At 39.2% G+C, this 19027-nt stretch overlaps 3 protein-coding genes across 5 annotated transcripts in view; all 3 read right to left on the bottom strand.

The window, feature by feature from the left end:
• myo16 (myosin XVI) overlaps positions 1–6367 on the bottom strand; it is an 81035-nt gene extending 74668 nt beyond the window's left edge. For 2 of the 3 annotated variants that reach the window (XM_077727464.1, XM_077727465.1), the window contains exon 1: positions 2126–2273. The gene's annotated coding sequence lies outside the window, so the exon portion shown is untranslated. Of the gene's footprint in view, positions 1–2125; positions 2274–6354 lie in introns of those variants that run through there. The other variant, XM_077727466.1, reaches the window with a different exon arrangement.
• tnfsf13b (TNF superfamily member 13b) lies at positions 6261–8956 on the bottom strand. Its single transcript, XM_077727469.1, has 6 exons — positions 8635–8956; positions 8037–8136; positions 7921–7977; positions 7725–7849; positions 6616–6766; positions 6261–6516 (listed from the first exon to the last, which is right to left on the bottom strand). Exons 1-6 carry the CDS (start codon positions 8845–8847, stop codon positions 6404–6406), a joined length of 759 nt encoding a protein of 252 aa, XP_077583595.1. The 5' UTR covers positions 8848–8956; the 3' UTR covers positions 6261–6403.
• Positions 8957–9804: 848 nt separating this feature from the next.
• abhd13 (abhydrolase domain containing 13) lies at positions 9805–14681 on the bottom strand. Its single transcript, XM_077727468.1, has 2 exons — positions 14502–14681; positions 9805–13537 (listed from the first exon to the last, which is right to left on the bottom strand). Exon 2 carries the CDS (start codon positions 13506–13508, stop codon positions 12465–12467), a length of 1044 nt encoding a protein of 347 aa, XP_077583594.1. The 5' UTR covers positions 13509–13537; positions 14502–14681; the 3' UTR covers positions 9805–12464.
• Between the last annotated feature and the right edge of the window lie 4346 nt (positions 14682–19027).

The following is a 19027-nucleotide window of genomic DNA, read 5'->3' as shown; positions in this document are numbered from 1 at the left end:
ATGCCAGTTATATCTGGCAATAGAAAAAAATGGGCAAAGCCCTTTATTTTATTTTTTAATTGCGATGTAATCAGTTACAATATTTACATTTTCCACTGAAAAAAGGTTTTAACATTTTTTTTCTTTAAAAAAAGAAAAGATAAAATACACTTCGCAATGCTGTCGGTGAAGAAAAGGGGTCCTGGAGTGGCACTTTGGTTATGTAACTGTCTTTTGAATTTTGTTTTGTTTGCTTATTGATTTCATATCTGATTATTGTCTTTGTTATTGTTAGTGTTAACAATATTTCCACCAGTGTGTATTTGATTTAGTCGTTTATCAAAATCAATTAGAATGTTCACATTTTCGGGACAAATATTTTGGATTTTATGATTAATCACGATTGATTCATTACAAAGCCGCAAAATTAAATAGTTGATATTTTTTCATTGAGTCCCACTTCTTATTTTATGTCTTTTTCCATTTATTATGTCCGCATCTGCACACTACACCATGACTGCTTTCCAGAACAAACCCACAAGCAATCCATGGTCACATGCACATACAGTACAGTAAATATAGCTTGGGCAAGTCCTAGCAAGCCCAGAGAATGACCCGAATGCCCATTCTTGACATGGCGTCCATTAATAGTCCTGGAAAGGAAACAGGGTGTGTGGGAGTTCCACCAGCCAAAGCTTGCTATCTTTAATATTATTGAGGAAAGGTCAGAACCAGAACTGAGTTCTCAAGGGAAAACCATATACTATAAATTACAGGTGTAAAACTAGTGACTTGGGGACCACTTCTGGCCCCATGCTTCATTTTGAGTACCCCACAGAAGTCAGTCAGGTGCATTGATTTCATGTTTTCTCAGTAAAATCAAATTTAAAGGCAAAAGCAAATGTCTAAAGGTGAAAAAGACAGAAAAAGACTGCTATTAAGAGTTTCAAACCTCTCCCCTGTCAAAATGTTCACGGCTAGTAGCGTCAATGGCAGCCAAGTAAGTGATATATTTTTATGGTTTTCATTTTAGTGCTATGTTTTTTGTTTGGTTTTTTTTTTTGCACAGAGATCTACTCAAAGCAAATGTTGGAATTTAATCTCAGCCTCCTGGAAGTGTCCTATTTCCCAGATAAACCAGATGTGACCCTCCCGACGACCACCTGTCATTAGCTTTATTTGGATAACTGTCTGCTCTGGATTTAAGTCCAAGATGTCTTGCTCATCTGCGGTCATTTTCCAACAGACGCAGGCTCCATATGTTTAAGAAATAGAGTATTTTCTCAACTAAATAACACTTCTTTTTGTAGTTTCCATGTGCTTTTAACTTACTATATATCACCACCTTCTTAAAATAATTCCTGAAGGATATATTCTTTTCAGGAAACAAAAAAAAATAATCATTGATGATTCCAAATATATTTTTAACGAACAATTTCGATGTTTTTCCCACTGACAGCGATTAAAAAGGCAAAAACATGGTAAAGATTTAAAAATGTGCCTACTTCATTTCCCAAACATTATTAAATATTGGTTGAAAGACAATTATTGTAAGATGTTGTTAATATGACTTAGTTTTAGACTCTTTTTTAACGTGTCCAGTGTTTTTTTCCAACATGCTCAACATTTTTTTGTAATGACACGCCTCGTTTAGTGAATTTACAGTATTTTTCTTAGTCAATGTGTGGTAAATTAAACTAAGCAGGTGAACCTGTTTGCTCCAAAAGTCTACACTTCACCCCCATTCGCAATTAGAATGAGCCCATCTGTGATCTCCCATGAAACAAAAGCAGAGTTTGGTGCCATGACACATAGGCAGAGTTATGTTCTCCAACAACTGTGCTTAGAGTAAAAGAAAAGAAAAAAAAAGAACAGCCTTTCCTTATCAGCCCGATATTTTGTTTCTTTTGTCAGTATCATACAAGCACAGACTGATAAAGTCCTCAGAGAGTGGAATGATTTCCCCAGGTGGCATTCACAGACAGCCTCACAGGCTTTTTGTAGGTTTGTGTGCACAGCAAAACATTCTACACGTTTTTTTTGTAACAAAAACGCTGCCAGGCAAGCTCACACGGCACAAAATAACAGAAGAGACAATGAACATTTAAACATCTCTGGATACTAACGAACAAACACAAACACAGACCTTAAAGTGAAAGCATCCTCCTCTTCTGCTTGAGTGATTTTCCAACAAGAGGTAACATCAGATAGGCCTGGACACAAGATACAAGACTTCAACCACATTGAGATGCAGCGAGTGAGTATAAAAAAAACCTCAACATCCACACTGGTGAGCTCCAATCCACTACTGACATCCCATCAGAGAGACTCACAGAGAAGAGAGAAGGGGGGCAGGGGGAGGATGGGTAGGAGTGTGCCAGTTTGCCTGAACCATGGAGGGGGGGCTTTTTTTCTAGTCCAAAGAGACCAAGTGTGTATTAAAGGATTCACTGCTTTTGAAAGCGATAAACCATCATTTGGCTATATAATATATTTCTGTCAACAGCAGCTAACTAGTAATGATAATAACATTGATTGGCCATGTCAAGCTCTCAGAGGTTCAATTTGTGAATAATCACTGATTAGTTGACATAATGGAAGACTTGACCAGGAAAAGTGGAAATGAAAACAAAACACAGATTTGGATGATTCTAAGAAACTACTACGCTGCAGTGTGCTATTTTTTTTCTCAGAATCTATTCTTTCCATTCTTTTGTAGAGATGAATGAAGAGGAGGAGGTTGAAATCTGGCCGCTGCTTGGCGGCAATGCGTGAAACAGGACTGAATGTGGGAGACACGGGTTTAGTCAAACAAACAGTTAGACAATCAAGTGAAAGGGAAAGCGTGGAGTTAAAACAGAAAGGGCAAATAAAGGAGCAGATGTTCAGAGGACCCAGAAAAGAGCCGACCGACTAAAAGCAAACCCCCAGACCACAGCAAGTGCCGCCAGTGTTAGGCTCCCTTGCCCACTATTCGAATCCCCTTAAGACCTTCCACCATTCCAACTCCCTAAGTGCATCTGTTGGTCAGGACAAAGTTAGCCAAGAGCAAGAATGTAGTACAAATGAGTTTAAACACAAGAACTTCAATCCGAAAAAGAAACATCCATTTTTACAAGACACCCCTCCATGAGCAGGTTGTGTTCAAGTATGTATTGGTCACTTGAGAGAGCATTTGGAGGTCCCCAATTTTATTTTTTATAGCATAAAATCATCACTTTATTTAAATACAATTATATTACGTAACATTAAAACAAATACATAAACTACCTCCATTCATTTTCTGTACCACTTATCCTCATAAGGTTGAACACCCTGTATTGATTGCCAGCCAATCGCAGGACCAGTGTAATGCGGAGCGGTGCGCCTTACAATGTGGTGCGCCTTATATATGGGAAAAACATTAAAATGTGTCATTCATTAGGTGTGCGCCTCACAGTTGTGATAATACGATATATATAAAGCTATGTTTGATTATATATAGATAATTAAAGATGAATGTTCTTATTAAGTCGGCCACTGACAGAAAATCAATTTCAACTAGAATATAGGTGGCATTGAATCATGTTTGAGTGCCATTGACTGCACTAAACGCCTGATCTCGCAGAGATCATCCAAAGCAAAATGTCTATTGCTCTTATTGGCAGACATTTTAAGATTGATAATATCTAGATTAATGATTATAACGGTTGTTGTTGTTTCCATAGTCTCATTGTTGTCAATGGGAATCTGAAAAAAATACAGAAAGTTGCCAGTCCTGTTAAAATTTTGTGTCTGCTTATTTTGATGCATTGCCGTTGGGAGAATAAAGTAACTATTAAAAAGTACATAAAACAACTGAGTGCTTTTGTCTTTCCCCGAGTAAGGGCATGAGACAAAATGCAGTCAGTATTTACAGAAATGCCGCAGTGGTCTGACAAAGCTCCATCCTGAAGCTATAAACAGTAAAGTGCGAGATCGAGAGCTTGACAAGTGGCTCTTATTTATCTCCTGCAGGCCAGTCACTTCCTCAGGTGGGAGAATTTCAACTTTTTATTTTTATTTTTTTAGGAATTTAACTGATAGCCACGACTCTAAGCAAAAAATACATCTGCTCACATGGCTTTTTGCATGTCAAAGGTAATTAGCATAGCCGAGAAAAAAAAAGAAGAGACAATCGGTGAGCTGAGAGCATCCAGTTTGGTTGCCCAACTAAATCCTCAGCCGTTTTTCCAAATGATAAACCCAAACATGGATGCTGCCAGTTGGACTGCAAAACTCTGGATCAACACGATTACTTTGGGCTGGCTGCTGCACATCAACGTAATCCCCAAAGACGAGGTTGTACACAGTTTTTCATGCGTAGAAGCAAAGTGAGGTCCTTAATTTTAATGTGCTTCCATTTTCATAACTCCAAATGAAAACAAGCCCTAAAAATAATAAAAATTAAATGACATTTTACAGGAAATATTTACTATTTCATTACTTATGGGTATTTGTTAACATGATTAGTTCAACATCTACATTTTGTTCATATTTCAGCTATTCATTTGATTTGTACTGATTTATTTTAACCTTTATTATTCTGACTTTTTTCAATTCTATTATTTTTTATTCTTTCTTGTGTACTCACTTCAATTGGTATTGATTTACCTCAATAAATATTTAGTAATAGTATCTAAAAAATATCTTATTATACTTTTTGTTTCATTTTCACATTGCTGTTCCTCCATAACAACCATCAAAACCATTTTACAGGCTCATGTTGGAAATAAACTGGCAAATTGTATGGGGTTTGGGGGTGTTGGTGGTGGGGGTGGGGTTTTCTGTGTGTACTCAGCAGGGCTCATTTCCTGATTCCTCGGTCAGATGCCGATTTGTCTTTTGTGTGAAGGATCCACAATGACATGAGCTTCCGCCAAACATGGCATCCGTCGCCATGGAATCACACAAAGAGAGAAAGCGGGGTCGGTCAGGGCATTTTTACATGTTTAGCCCTCCAATTCGGATGCATGCATCTCCAATACAGTCACTTTCCTCTAAGTATTTGATGCAACATACATTTTTTTCCCCAAAAATTTAAATTAAATGTAACTTTTAACTAAGCAGCTAAATAAGTTGACATGAAATAAAAATGCTTCTTTGCTGTACTGGTTTTGCTTACATTGAATGTTAACTAAAAGAAATTGATTGCTGGTGGGTATATTTACACTATAAATAGATGTACTTGCACCACATTGGTGGACCAAAATTGCACACCATATTTGAAACACTGTGTGGCACTCAATATGAGAAAATGTTGCCATCTTTTTATCTGAGCACAACTTTACAAACTTTGTCCCATTTACGTGTGCTTGTACTTCAAGTACATGTATTTGTACTACAAGCAGGTGTACTTGCATATATGCATATACCTGTTGTGAAAATATGCACACAGTAAAAGTACAGATGTGATGTAACTACAATAAGATTCAATTGTAGTTCAAAAACAATAATGGTGATAACTGTTGTTTTGCGGGGGGGGGGGGAAATCAAAGAGAACAGTGTAAGGTCATGTACAGTGCTAGGTTTTGAAAAGAACAAACGCTAAAAACCTTTTCGAAAGATTTACGGAGTTCAATCTACTTTCCATTCGATCTCTCAGCAATTCACAGTGTTTGCATCAAGTTTGTTTTGCTATCCTCTACAATCATTCGCTGCCAGCCTCTCAGTTAAAATAGATTGAAAGTCTAGCATCATGCACAGCAGCCAAGGAGTTTGGCACTTAGTGTTCAGTAATATTTTAGTTGTATCCTTTACACCAGTACAACTGCTGCTGTTCCTTAACTTGTCATTAAGACCAGCTTAAGTATAACCTTTTACTGAAGTTCAACTTCATGAAATGTCATACACAGCAGCCTCACCAGAGTAGGTAATACAAGGAATGGTGTTCCAAGTAAGACATTTTCGTAGCTCTCTTTTCACTAATGTTTGCATGGTGCTCCGTTTCCATTTATCCATTAAGGCTATCTGCACTGACGCTTCCGGTGCTTTCTATTTTTGACTTTGTTCTCGAGCCCCTCCATCAAAACAAGTTTTGCAATTTGCCAAATGGAGTCATGACTCCAAGGCACAAAGCCATTGTGAACAGAAGACAACCCACTGGGCTTTAGTTGTCTTTTAATAGAGTGTGGGCAAGTGGAGGTGTAAAAAATAATAATAATAACAATGCTTAAAAAACAACAACAATATATTTATTGTTTTTTTTAACCATTGTTATTTTTTTTAAGTACATTTTGGGTGAAAAAATAGTAAATTTTTCGGCCATATTGCATTTGCAAATAGTTTAGAGTGACATAGTATATTGTTTCATTCGAGCCAAAACATTAGGACTCCATTTATACATTATAAAAATACCTCTATCAAGGAAGGTCACCTGCAGGACTTGAGCACCCTTAGGCAATATTCAAAGCAGCTGGACAGCGCCCACAAAGGTAGCCTCCCCATCCAGGGACACTTCGGCGGAGGACCTTGGGATAAGCAGCTCCAACTGGTCCCCCACTTCCAGTTTCACAACACCTGAGCGAGGCGTCAGCACACTTTCACAACCTTAAACTAGCAGTACGCGATTAGCCACTACTGTAAAGTCGTCAGCGTCGGAAATAAATGATAACAGACCTCCTGTGTAACACGTGTTGTAGGGGTTGACGCTGTCCATGGTCTGAATGCAACGGAACAGGATCACATGCTGAGCCTCGTCACCCACCACCATCCTCTTCCTCCGGATTAGGACGTGGCCCATTGCAAAGCGACTGTCCATGTAGTACACCTGACCATAAGGAATGGATACATAATAAAATAAATGTCCAGTCCATTTGAACTGAGATGGATAGCAGTGATAAGTCACAAATTGAGCTTCTCCGAGCAAAAGTGGGCTAAGTCCATTTATTTTCCCAGATAACTTAACGCAAAAGACATCCAATCTTTTTAAACAGGGAGGGCTGACAGTGATGCTAAATTAAGCTATCAAAAGCAAGAGTAGTCTAACTAAAATATATATTTTTTTAATCCTTAGCAACCATTGAAAGCAAAAGCGAGAGGTCTGGAAGTAAACCTAAACTGAGCTAGGCTGAATCATTTTTGCTATTGTTCTCTCACTGACTGCATGTGACGGGATAAACGAGCTGGAAGGGATGGCAGTGATCACAAACTGAGTTACTGAGACCAAGAGTGTACTAACTATATTCTTACCATTGGTCACTCATTAGCTCCTATTGATGGCGATAATGTCCAATCAAGGACTGATTAATGAGCCAACTCCATTTTTGTCATTACCTGGTTAGTTACCGTTATAGGCGATTATACATCCTATATAATTTAACAGAGGATTACCTATGATCACAAATTGCATACTGAGCGCGAGAGTGGACTAACTCAATTTTTATAGACAGTTCTTCCACTGCCATTGAGGGTGATAAAAGTATACAATCCTTTTTGTGCAGATAGCCAGTTATTATTCATAAATTGAGCCAGTGAGAACAAGAGTGGGCAAACTCTATTTCTGTCTTTGTTTACTGGAAGATATCCAAACCATTTTAGCAACAGCAGTAAATGATTAAGATATACATTTGTACAATCATCTATCATTTGCATAAAGCCTTTTCAGCAATGGCTGTGGGTGTCATTTTTTTCTTCTCATTTCCAAAGCTGACCAAGGTTTTTTTTTTTTTTACAGGCCACCAGTGCCTCCATGTGGTAAAATGGAAACATTTACAATCTATAAATACCTGACTGTAGACAAAGTAGAAGCCCTCCTCTAGGACTTGAATGTTGTCTCCCACCAACTCAAGTGAAGACCCTCTCTTTAGGCCAGTCTGCCAGGGAATTCCTGTGTACGGCTCTAGTGCAAAATCTGACACAAAAAGACACTTATCATTTTTTTACCCCTCCAAAAAAGCAAATGTGCTATTGGGGACTTTTTACCTTTCCTGAAAATGTTCCTGCTCTTGTTTGCCAGCAACTGTAGAAAAGACTGTGAAACTATAATGGGGGAAAACACACTTGAATGTACATAAGGTAAATTTGGACAGATTTTATACCTGGTGTGTCGGTTCCAGAGATGGTCCTCCTCCTCCTCCTTCTCATGGGGGTCAATGCATGGTGATGATCTGACTGACTTCTTTTTCTATCATTCATGCTCTAAAAATAGCAATAGAAACCTTTAAGATGTGGGTTTAAATCATATTTACTAATATGATTTTCAACAGAAGTGTGTAGTTGTATTTTACTTTAATGTTGCAGGGACGTTTCCATCTTTTTTTGTTTTGTTTATATAACAACTTGATTTCACATGGGCCGGACCATTTTAGATATAATATTTAGATTTTGTTTTTTTATAAATTCATTAAAAGGACTGGACTAAAGACCCTGAACATTCAGTTTTTTTTAAAGATCTATGATTTTTTAACTAAAAACAGAAAAAAAATGATTAAAAAAAATTACACTTATTGATTTAAAAGGGGGAAAATCAGGATATTTAATATACATCTATGTACTGTTTATTTCAATTTGATCCTAAAACAGAAAGAAAAAAAATCACTTTCCCAGGCCACACAAAATGATGCGGCAGGCCAGATTTGGCCCCCGGGCCGCCACTTTGACACCTGATAGAAATCATCAAAAAGTGTTATTAATTACCAGCTCTGTGCACTGGTCTTCCCTTCTGCGACACAGGTCAGACTTGAGGCCCTCCAACTCAGCTCTGAGGACCGCCAGCCCGTAAAAAGAGAGCGCTGACAAAGAGGACAAGGTGACCACAGCCAGCGTGAGGAGGAGGACCAGACGGGATGGCTCTCGGGCCCCACCTGCCTTTCGGCCCATCTTGAGATCCAAATGCGAACCAACTGCCATGAGTCTCAATTCCTAAACATTTCTTCGGTTTCACATTCGTTTTCCTGAACTTCCAACTCAATGAATACAGTAACCCAAAGTAAAAAAAAAAAAAAAAAAGTCTTCTTCCCCTGCTTGTGTAACCACATTAACTTCCTCCCTTAACAGCCCCGACCTCACTCAATACTCATTAGGCTCTTATAACAAAATATACATATACATGCTCATAACATTGCCCAAATAGTAGCATGAAAATTCTCGAGAAAATGAATATGTATCATATATATATATTTATAATCTTTCAACATTATTTTACAAGAAAAATGGATCACACATGTTATACCCTGAATGCCAGATTAGGGACACCAGCCAATTTTGTGTGGTTTGTGGAAGAAAACCATGTTCACATTTTTCACTACAGAAACCAGAAAATATGTTTGAAAAAACAAACTTAAGAAAAGGGGATATTTTTATCTCCTTTTTTGTTTCATTATTTCTTAGAAAACTATGAACATGATATGCATTGTTACTGTAACACTCAAATTAGTTTTTATAACCGGGAATCCATACTTTAAAATTTGTATATAAAAAATGTTTTCTCAATAAATATATATAATGAACTGCAATATTAATTTACTGGTGACCATTAATGGCAGATGACATCCAAACCCTTTTTGACTTGGAGAGGTGTATTTACATTGTTCATTCACCCTTCCTTGTCAAAAAGTAATTGAACATTTACTGCCGTCAATTGCATTTAAAGATGAGTATTCTCGGCCAGTGCTCCCAGTTTAAATGCATTGGTTGGTTGTCTACTATTGTCAATGCCAGCAAATGAGTTGAAGAGTAAACAAAGAAAAACTATTTTCCAAAAAGGGAAGTAATAAATTAAAACATGACAGCAGCAAAAAAAAAATAATCTAAAAAGTGAAATACCACATGGGATCAATGGTTGTTCAGTTAAATTGGGTCACCATGTTCTCACATATCAATTTTATTGCATGTTGCAGAACAAAATACACAAAAGTGAAAATATGTGCTACAAAAGCGCCGAGTGGATAAAAATCCCCAAATGGTGAAGGGGTGGAAAAGATGAAAAGTGACTTTTTTTCCCAAACAAAAGCAGTACTAAGCATTCAAATGTCAGCTCAGGAATTTTTTTTTTTTTTTATGTCAGTCTTGATACAAAAAGTCAACACTGAGCAGGTTGGGGTACAGAAACAATCACATGCCAGTTGCACATTCACACTGACTTTCCAGTAGCAACAACGCACTTTACTCGGACAAAAGCCCTATTTTTTTTTTTCAATTTTGCCAACCATAACAATCAAAAAAAAAATGATTGAATACTTGAACTTACATTCCGTGTAGTAGTTCTTTTCCTTGGGAAGTGCCAAACAGATGCAAATATGGCTAAACAGCTCCATTGTTCTTCACTTTGAAGGGCACAGAGGTTTTTTTAGTCATCAAACTCCATTGGATCCCCCCCCTTGGAAGACATTGCGGTTAATTATCTAATTAACAGCCCTCCAAAGGAGTATGGCCATTTTGGCACATTGTGGGAGGGTGACAAGAACTCAAAATATAATTAGAAAAGAAATGTTATAAATACTGAGAGAGAGAAGCCCTGGAAGGAATACTCTTACATCCAAATGGAGGTTAAAAATTCCATTTGGGCATTCAAATAGTAAGTATTTCCAGAGTATTTTCTTCTATTATTTTCCATGCCACCAAATCAACATGATCATAACAAGTACACTGATGAAATTAAGTTGTATTTACATCAAAGTCTATCATGTTGAGTTATGGTAGACTTTAAAATCTGCGTGTTAAAAGAGCTGCCATGTCATTGCAGCACAAATCTGGATAATCACACACCCCCAAAGATTACGTCAGCAGCTGAAATACATTTGGGCCAGCACGAGTGACCTCATTTGTGCTAGTGATTTTTCCACATACAAATAAACAGGAAAATATTTGAGTTGACTTAATTTATGTCAAGTTGTTGCACTAAAAAAGTTTAACATGAGGTACATATAATTTTGGTTGACATTCAGATCTTTTTTTAAATTCAACATAAAATTATATATTATCTCTAATCTATATTTAGGTCAACATTTAGTTATTTTTTTTAGAGTGAACTGACGAATAATTTGGATTAATTTCAGTGCACTATCTAATTTTGTGTGAAACAAATTATCTAAGTGGAGCCTTTTACTTGAAAATGTAAGATATTGGAGTATAAGTCTCATCTTATGGCATTTATGTAATTATTATTATATTAACAGTAGTTTTTCTGATTCACACTTGAGCCAGGCTGTTGACAATGAATGTGTTAGAGCAGTTTAAAGGGAACAACACCCAATCCTTGGGAAAAAAAATATTTTCAAAACATTTATATCTCGCAGTGGAGGATATCGTAATTAAAAGCATTTAACATAAAAATCAAATTGTGGGCGGCTCAGCGGCTTGTGTGATTAGCGCGTCGGCCTCACAGTGGGGGACCTGGGTTCAAATCCAGGTTGGTCCACCTGTGTGGAGTTTGCATGTGTTGTTGGCCTGCGTGGGTTTTCTCTGGGGACTACAGTTTCCTCCCAAATTCGAAAGACATGTATTGTAGGCTGATTGGACACTCTAAATTGCCCCTAGGTATGACTGTGAGCCTGAATGTTTGTTTGTCTCCTTGTGCCCTGCGATTGGCTGGCCACCAATTCAGGGTTTCCCCCGCCTCTGGCCCGAAGTCAGCTGGGACAGGCTCCAGCACCCCCCCTTGACCCTAGTGAGGATAAAGCAGTTCAGAAAATGAGATGGAAAGAAAATTACTAAAACTAACACCAAGTATAGAAAAACTAAATTTGTCAAATCCTGTTTTAAATTGAGACCTTAAATTAGAAAAGAAAATAAGAATGAAATCAATACATTCCTAGTGTTGTTTTTTTTAAATGTAATTCATTTTCTATATTTTCTATTTTACTTCTAATATATACCCCAATGCATTCTGATTGATACTTATATATTTACAGGCACCCTTTGCCTGAGTATGTATGCTTATTTGCATACTTCAATACCTTAAGCAATTAAGGTTGTTGTCTTTCTCTTTCCTTCATGAGGAAATATTTCCATCATAAATAATACCTTCATAAATATCAATCAAAATAAGTCTAACACCTTAGTACACTATAAATGAAAAAAAGGTTGGGGTGGTGGGAGATTAATAAAGGTAGCGGAACATTGCATAAACTCATTCACTGCCAAAGACGAGGTTGCACGTCCAATCCATTTAAACTGGGATCACTGCCAATCCCTCCCAGCTCAAACGGATCAGATGTCTATTGCCATCAATGCCAGCCAAAGTATTGAATCTTTTTAGGTTTAAGGTTAGTTCTTATTTTATTCCTTATATGCCAGGCAATCAGGGCCCACATATACATCAATCTATAAGGAATAAACCCACACCACAGTCACTTTCACTTTTTGTTTTTCTAGATTTTTTTGGGGGGAGGGGCAATTTTCAGTTTGTACAAAAAGCTTCGTCCGACATGCATTTGTACAAAGAGTGATGAACGCATGCATTTGCTGCCAAAAATTTCCCCTCCCTGACCCAAATTGTGAAATGAAATAAGAATAAAAAGGTTGGCTCAGATGATAGTGACATTAGAAGACGTCTGCACGCTCTCCTCATGGGCATGGCTTTTGAGTAGCTCGCCAATGAACTGCTCTAAAGCAGCAAAGTAACCCTGGCACTGCCACGTGTCATTGTGTGTGCCTTCAGGGAAGATGGCCAGGCGTTTAGTCCGCGCCGGCGACATTTCATAAAGTTGCTTCATCATGACTGGTGGAATGAGCTGGTCCGACAGCCCCGAAATAAAAAGTGAGGGCATACGACACTGCGACACCCGCCCGTAGGAAAGGAATTGATTCCTGTAGCACCATAGCGGCAGCAAACGCAAAGGCAGGAACGAGAAGAGCGTGGCGGCCATTTGCGGGATACTGAGGAAGGTGTTTTCCACCATGACGGCCGCCACACGATGCGGGTTGACGGAGGCCAGTCGCAGGACCACGGCACCACCCAGCGAGCGACCGAACAGAATCACTTTGGTCTTGTCCAAGTCGGGCCGACTCATTACATAGTCCAACGTGGCCTCGGCGTCCAGGTGAAGGCCCTCCTCGCAGGGCTCACCCTCACTCTTGCCATATCCGCGGTAGTCCACCAGTACCACGTTAGCTTTCAGGTTGACTAGCATGAGCAGGGCGTTTGGGACCCTGTGCCCGATGTTGCCCGCGTTGCCGTGGAAGTAGAGGATGGTGGGCGGTGTCGAAGGAGTGGGAGCGGCCGTCGCACCGGAAACAACGTCGCCACCCGTGTAGCGCATGAGAATAAGGTTGAGTTTGACGCCATCTTTGGTGCGGATGTACACGTTCTCGTGAGGGATCCCCGTCGGTACGGGGACGTAGAGGCGTGACGACGATGGCTGGTCAGGGAAGTAGAGGAGCGAGTCTTGGAATTTGTACAGGATGCCCGCCACGGAGGCTAAGATGAGAGCCAGGAGGAAAAATCCCCCACACATGTGGAAGGTGAGGATCAGGGCCAGAAGGGAGACACGACAGGCACCCCAAGACCAGGAGACCAAAGTGAGGGCGCAACGCTCTACTGCACCCCATAACCTCCATGGCTTCTCCATGGTGACACAGGGCTTTGTCACTAGAAATACTTAAAAGATAAAACAACACTGTTACTAGCAAGTAAATACAATAATGGTTGAACTAAGTCGTTAAATAGGGCTGCTAAAAACCTTTATTTTGATCATTAACCAATCACATTTTTTTAATGAGTCCATTCATCATGATAAATAAAAATCGGGCTGCTACAAACCTTTCTTTTGATAGTGAACCAATCACCATTTTTTAATGATGAGTTGATTCGTCATAGTAAATATAAATGCGACATTTATCATTGTCTGAGCACAGTGTTAACAATTATTAAGAATCATATGCTTTCATCAAAACCTACTGAGAATATTTTCGATTTGTTTCCTATTTAAAACAATACAAAAAGGAAAAGTTTGCCTTTGGGTTTTGAAATTTAAAGCGTTTTTTTTTTTAATTCCATAAATAATAAAAATGAAAAATCCCTGGGACTATTCACTTTTCATATTATACAAATTTAAAATGTGACCAAAAAAACGGGAAAAAAATTAGGATTTGGACAATTTCCAGATCAATTTACTAAGAACTAAATCAGATGTTGATTGATTGATCAGTGGTTGATAATGATGGCAAACCCCCTATTCGATCAATACAAATTTCGTTCAAAAACAGATGCCACTTAGGCGTCACACTGACTGATTGACATAGGGCAACGCCCAAATTGATTGTCACCGCAAACAAAATGTCACACCCAAATAATTCCGACAAAAACAGTACATAGTAATTAACGGAGGTGCAATATTGTAAACAGCTCTGTGTCAAGGGAGGCCAACCCCATCAGTTGACGACAAAATCACACAAGCAGTTATACAGACCGATCTAAACGGTCATCTTTTACAGAATAAGAAACAATTAAAACGGGAGATTCATCGTTGTATCGAACGAGACATTTTTTAATCCATTAGCAAGCCAAAAGCTGCGTGGCAGTGACTCGTCGACCAGAAGATGTTCAGTTATTTCTTACTTACCTCACCTCCCTCTCATCTTTAATAGATCGCCGGCGTTAAGTAGCGTCAAACTGATAAGAGGAAATTCAATAAAGTTCACTTGATGTTAAATGGCCGAGAACTTGTAAAAACGGGTGAGGCTCCTTTTCCAGTTGCTTAGCATTCCCGGCTTTGCCTTCCGGGTTGAACTCGAAACCGAGAAAACAATTCCGCCTTCATAGATATCCTATATATAGTGATATAGATGCAAAACGTCTAAGTCTAAAGCGTTAGTAACTCGCTTCCATGTTAAGACAGTGCTCTTTTCTAATTTGGGCTCTTATGCAGGTAACGCAAAGAATGAGTGGTATTCTTCTTTCTACAAATTCTTATGTACGAAAGTTTATTGCATTCACCTTAAAATAAAAATAAAAAGTCATGGGCGTTTTTTAGATTATTGTATTTTTGGGATTGTTTTTTTCATTTTTTTTGTTCGTATCAAGCGGCATTAAAGTAGCTAGGCTTTTTGATGGAATATGTGTTATTAATATTAGTTATTGTAGATTGGGGTGTGGGCAGCCCGGCCGATTGATTAGTTAGTACCTCGGCCTCACATCTCGGGGTTCAAATCCAGTTTTTCCTCGGGCCTGCGTGGGTTTCCTCAGGGTGCTCTGGTTTCCTCCCACATTTCCAAAACCAAAGCTTATTGGACACTCTAAATTGCACGTAGGTGACTGAGCATGGTTGTTTGTCTCCTTGTGCCCTGTGATTGCCCCGCCTCTGGCTCGGAGTCAGCTGGGATAGGCTCCAGCACCCCCTGTGACCCTAATGAGGATAGAGTGGTTCGGAAACGAATGAATGAATAAAAACAAAGTGAAAACCAAAGCAGGAATCCAAAATCACAATTATGAACCAAAATCTGGAGAATAAAACATACCTTGGACGTACAACAAGAAATTAACAAATTTAGAAAAGACCAATTGTTCACTTTTTCTCTCCAGTATGAATTTTATTTACAATGATTATAAGAAAACGTCATTTGAAAATTAAGCAATTAATAACTCTTCCACAGCTCAACCCTCATTGACAATCATGAATATAATAAAAGCATCTTTGTTGTAATAAAAGTACTCCCCACACGAGGCTGCTCTCCTATCAATATTCAATTCAATTCTTCCATTCTCAAAAATTCTTGAAAATACTGCATGAAAACAATATTCATTCATTCATTTTCTGAACAGCTTCATCCTCACTAGGGTCCTAGCCAACTTCGAAGCAGAAGCAGGGGACACCCTGAATTGGTGGCTAGCCAATCACAGGGCACAAGGCGACAAACAGCAAGCCACTCACACTCATACCTAGGGGAAATGAGATTGTCCAATCAGGATAGCATGCATGTCTTTGCAATGTGAAAGGAAACCAGAGTACCCAAAGAAAACCCACGCAGGCCTATGAAGAACAGACAAACACTACACATGCGAATCGACCTGGATTTGAACCCTGGGAGGCCAGTTTTTTTGTCTCATCCACCGGGCCGCCTATTGACAACAATATACTAACAAATATTCCAATTCTCATTTTCTGAACCGCTTTATCCTCAATTAGGGTCACGGGGGCTGGGGTGCTGGAGCCAATCCCAGTTGTCCCCGGGCCAGAGGCTGGGGACACTCTGAATCGGTGGCCAGCCGATCGCAGGGCAGGAGGAATAATATATGGTGCTTTATGAACTAATGAATTTAATTCATTTGGTGAAGACTGCAATTGGCTGCAAATGAATCGATTGAGCAATGATGAGCCCCTTGACATGAGAGCAACGGCACAGAAACGTGTAAACGTTAGGAAAGCAACAGCCACTTTATGTAAAACACAATGAAACTATCCGAGTGGAGAAATGATGTTTGGATTCATACACAAACGCTAAATTAGACTAGAGATTTTTCAGCTTTCTTTCCCCTTCTGCCTTTGAACATCTCACTTGCGCTCTATCATGTGACCTTGAGGGGGGGGGGGGCAGACTGATGTTGTGCAGCAGAGTGCCGCTATTGGCCATTCAGCTCTGCCCTTGAGGTTTCACTGATTTGATTCTAGGTTGTCACAGTCAACATGAAAAGGGAGAAATCACTTCCAGATCTCACTCGGAACTCAGTGTTGTTTAACTTCAAAAACATTAAACATTAACGGTATGGACAATGTTGTACGTCAACATTCCACTGATCAAACCAGTTTCTCTTTCTATCAGTTTGTGCCAACAAACTGGCCATTTGTAACTCACTGGCTGCCATTGAAAGCCATGGATTTTCAATTTTTTTCATCATTGAATCTTTTCGATCGCTGCCAGCCATTCCAAATTGGATGACTGCAACCAATGAGTTAATCTATGAAATAACATTTAAGCTGTTAGAAGAGTAGAGAGGTTGTCAAAATATTTCATCAGTTCAAAGTATTTCACGTCAACCTACCACTGAGCGAACCAGTTTCTCCTTCCATCCGTTTTTGCCAATAAAAAAAAAAACCTTGTTAACTCATTGGCTGCCATTGGCAATTTGAACCAACAGGGCAGGTTGCAGCTAGCACTACTAGGTACTCAATAGTATAGATGTAAATTTGTTATCACCTTGGCGACGTCTCACGCCCAAGCTGTCCTCTGTGACTCAACGTTGTCGTCGCCAAGGTGATAACACATTTACATCGTAACCATGGACACCGAAGCTATCGCTTAAGAGCCCCGCATTTAGTTACATGCAGATCAGATCATGTCAAACCAGCTTAAGTGTTCCTTTTACAAACGTAGCAAAAAAAAATAAAAATCCTACCAACTTTTATTCACGAGCAGATAAGGTTACGACTTGAGAAAATGCTGACTTGCAATCGATTTGTATCACTTGCTCCCATTTCACGGACTGATAAGACTTTTTTGCTTGCGGTCTAAGCTCTAATTTTGTCAATGGGTTTCTTGCACTTGCACACTGCTGTTTCATTGGTTTAAGATGGGTGCTGAGTGACCACCGTGAGGTGCATGATAAGCGTGTCCCTCGGGCTGATCTCGTGATTTAGCCTGCCAGGTCATCAAATAGCCGCCACGTTCCCCATTCTAACATATTGACCATGTTTACATGGAGTGAATATTAGGGTTAAAGCATTCCTAAAATGTACAAAAATTAAGTGTGTTTGAACTTGTGATTTTTCTTCAATCGGGGCATTTGTCCAAATAAAGAACATATTTATTCACTTTGGAAACCCAACTTTAAAGTGCCAATGTCACACCCACTTAATGTTAAAATAGTGTGTGGTTGCCAGATTCGAAAACTTAAAAAAATAAACATAAAAACTCCATGGTGCTTTTTATTTAGTATTTTTATATTGAAAAGAATCTAATCTCATCTCATTTTCTGAACCACTTTATCCTCATTAGAGTCGCGGGGGGTGCTAGAGCCTATCCCAGCTGACTCCAGGCCAGATGCGGGGGACACTGAATCAGTGGCCAGCCAATCGCAGGGCACAAGGAGGCAGACAACCATACACACTCACACCGAGACTTAGGGGAAATTTAGAGTATCCAATCAGCCTACCATGCATGTTTTTGGAATTTGGGAGGAAACCGGAGGACCTAGAAGGAAACCCACGCAGAACATCCAAACTCCACAAAGGTGGCCGCTACCTGGATTTGAACCCAGGACCCAAGAGCAGTGATGCCGACATGCAAACCACTCGCTCCACCGGGCCACCCAATGACAAATATTAGTAGTATACTCCTAATGACCAACATTCGAGACCCATTAAAGAAAAATAGTTTATATATACATACAGGGCAGCCCGGTGGCACGAGTAGTTAACACTTATATAAATCATATACAATTTACGCTATGAGTAAATTCTGGGTCAGCTATCTTGACTTTGGATAGATTTTTTTTCCACTAATAATTTAACTAGAGTATATTTTAATAAATGTAAGAGTACTGATACCTTTTTTGGGGGTATTTTTTCTCGCTCCTACTCATAAAGTGAAAGTCATTCATTCTTATAAGTGGTTGACCTACTTTCTAATTAACTTTATTTCACAAATCAGGTAACTTGCCATGTGGATGCAAAATATATATATAAATATATAAAAATCCATATTAGCTGTCAGTACTTTCCAATCATGCTGACTCCTCGTGAAATCAGTAGCTCCAGCTCCTGTGGCTCTGTTTTAGCGTCAGTCAAGGTTTAATGAGATTGCACATATAGTGATGGCACAGTCAGCTGTCGGAAAAAAAAAGAGGCAGCCCCTTTTTTTTGCAATAAAGGGAGCTCTCAAAGGGCTCTGGTGGAAAAGGCTTCAGGATTTCGATCGTAATTAGGAAGCCTTCTGCAGCGAAACCAAATGACATTTATTCACATCCACAATTAGGCCCAACCTACTGTCAAACCTGAAAGATTCCCTCAATCAGTGTTCAGCCAATTGCAGAGCCTGAGGACACGGACAACCATCCACACTCAGATTCATACCTAGGGGCAATTTAGATTGTCCAACCCACCTACCATGCATGTTTTTGGAATGTGGGAGGAAACCAGAGTACCCAGAGAAA

The sequence above is a fragment of the Stigmatopora nigra genome, chromosome 11, assembly GCF_051989575.1.
Source record: "Stigmatopora nigra isolate UIUO_SnigA chromosome 11, RoL_Snig_1.1, whole genome shotgun sequence".
Classification (NCBI taxonomy): Eukaryota; Metazoa; Chordata; class Actinopteri; order Syngnathiformes; family Syngnathidae; genus Stigmatopora; species Stigmatopora nigra.
The sequence above is the reverse complement of the archived record's forward strand: the minus strand, read 5'-3'. Positions and strand labels throughout refer to the sequence as shown.

Excerpts from the sequence above, each read along its gene's own strand:
- tnfsf13b (XM_077727469.1), bottom strand. The coding sequence starts at position 8,847 with ATGGCAGTTGGTTCGCATTTGGATCTCAAGATGGGCCGAAAGGCAGGT. Across the intron at positions 6,767-7,724 it reads TCTACTTTGTCTACAGTCAG|GTGTACTACATGGACAGTCG; the intron begins GTATTTATAGAT and ends CCTTATGGTCAG. Across the intron at positions 6,517-6,615 it reads CAACACGTGTTACACAGGAG|GTGTTGTGAAACTGGAAGTG; the intron begins GTCTGTTATCAT and ends CGCCTCGCTCAG.
- abhd13 (XM_077727468.1), bottom strand. The coding sequence starts at position 13,508 with ATGGAGAAGCCATGGAGGTTATGGGGTGCAGTAGAGCGTTGCGCCCTC.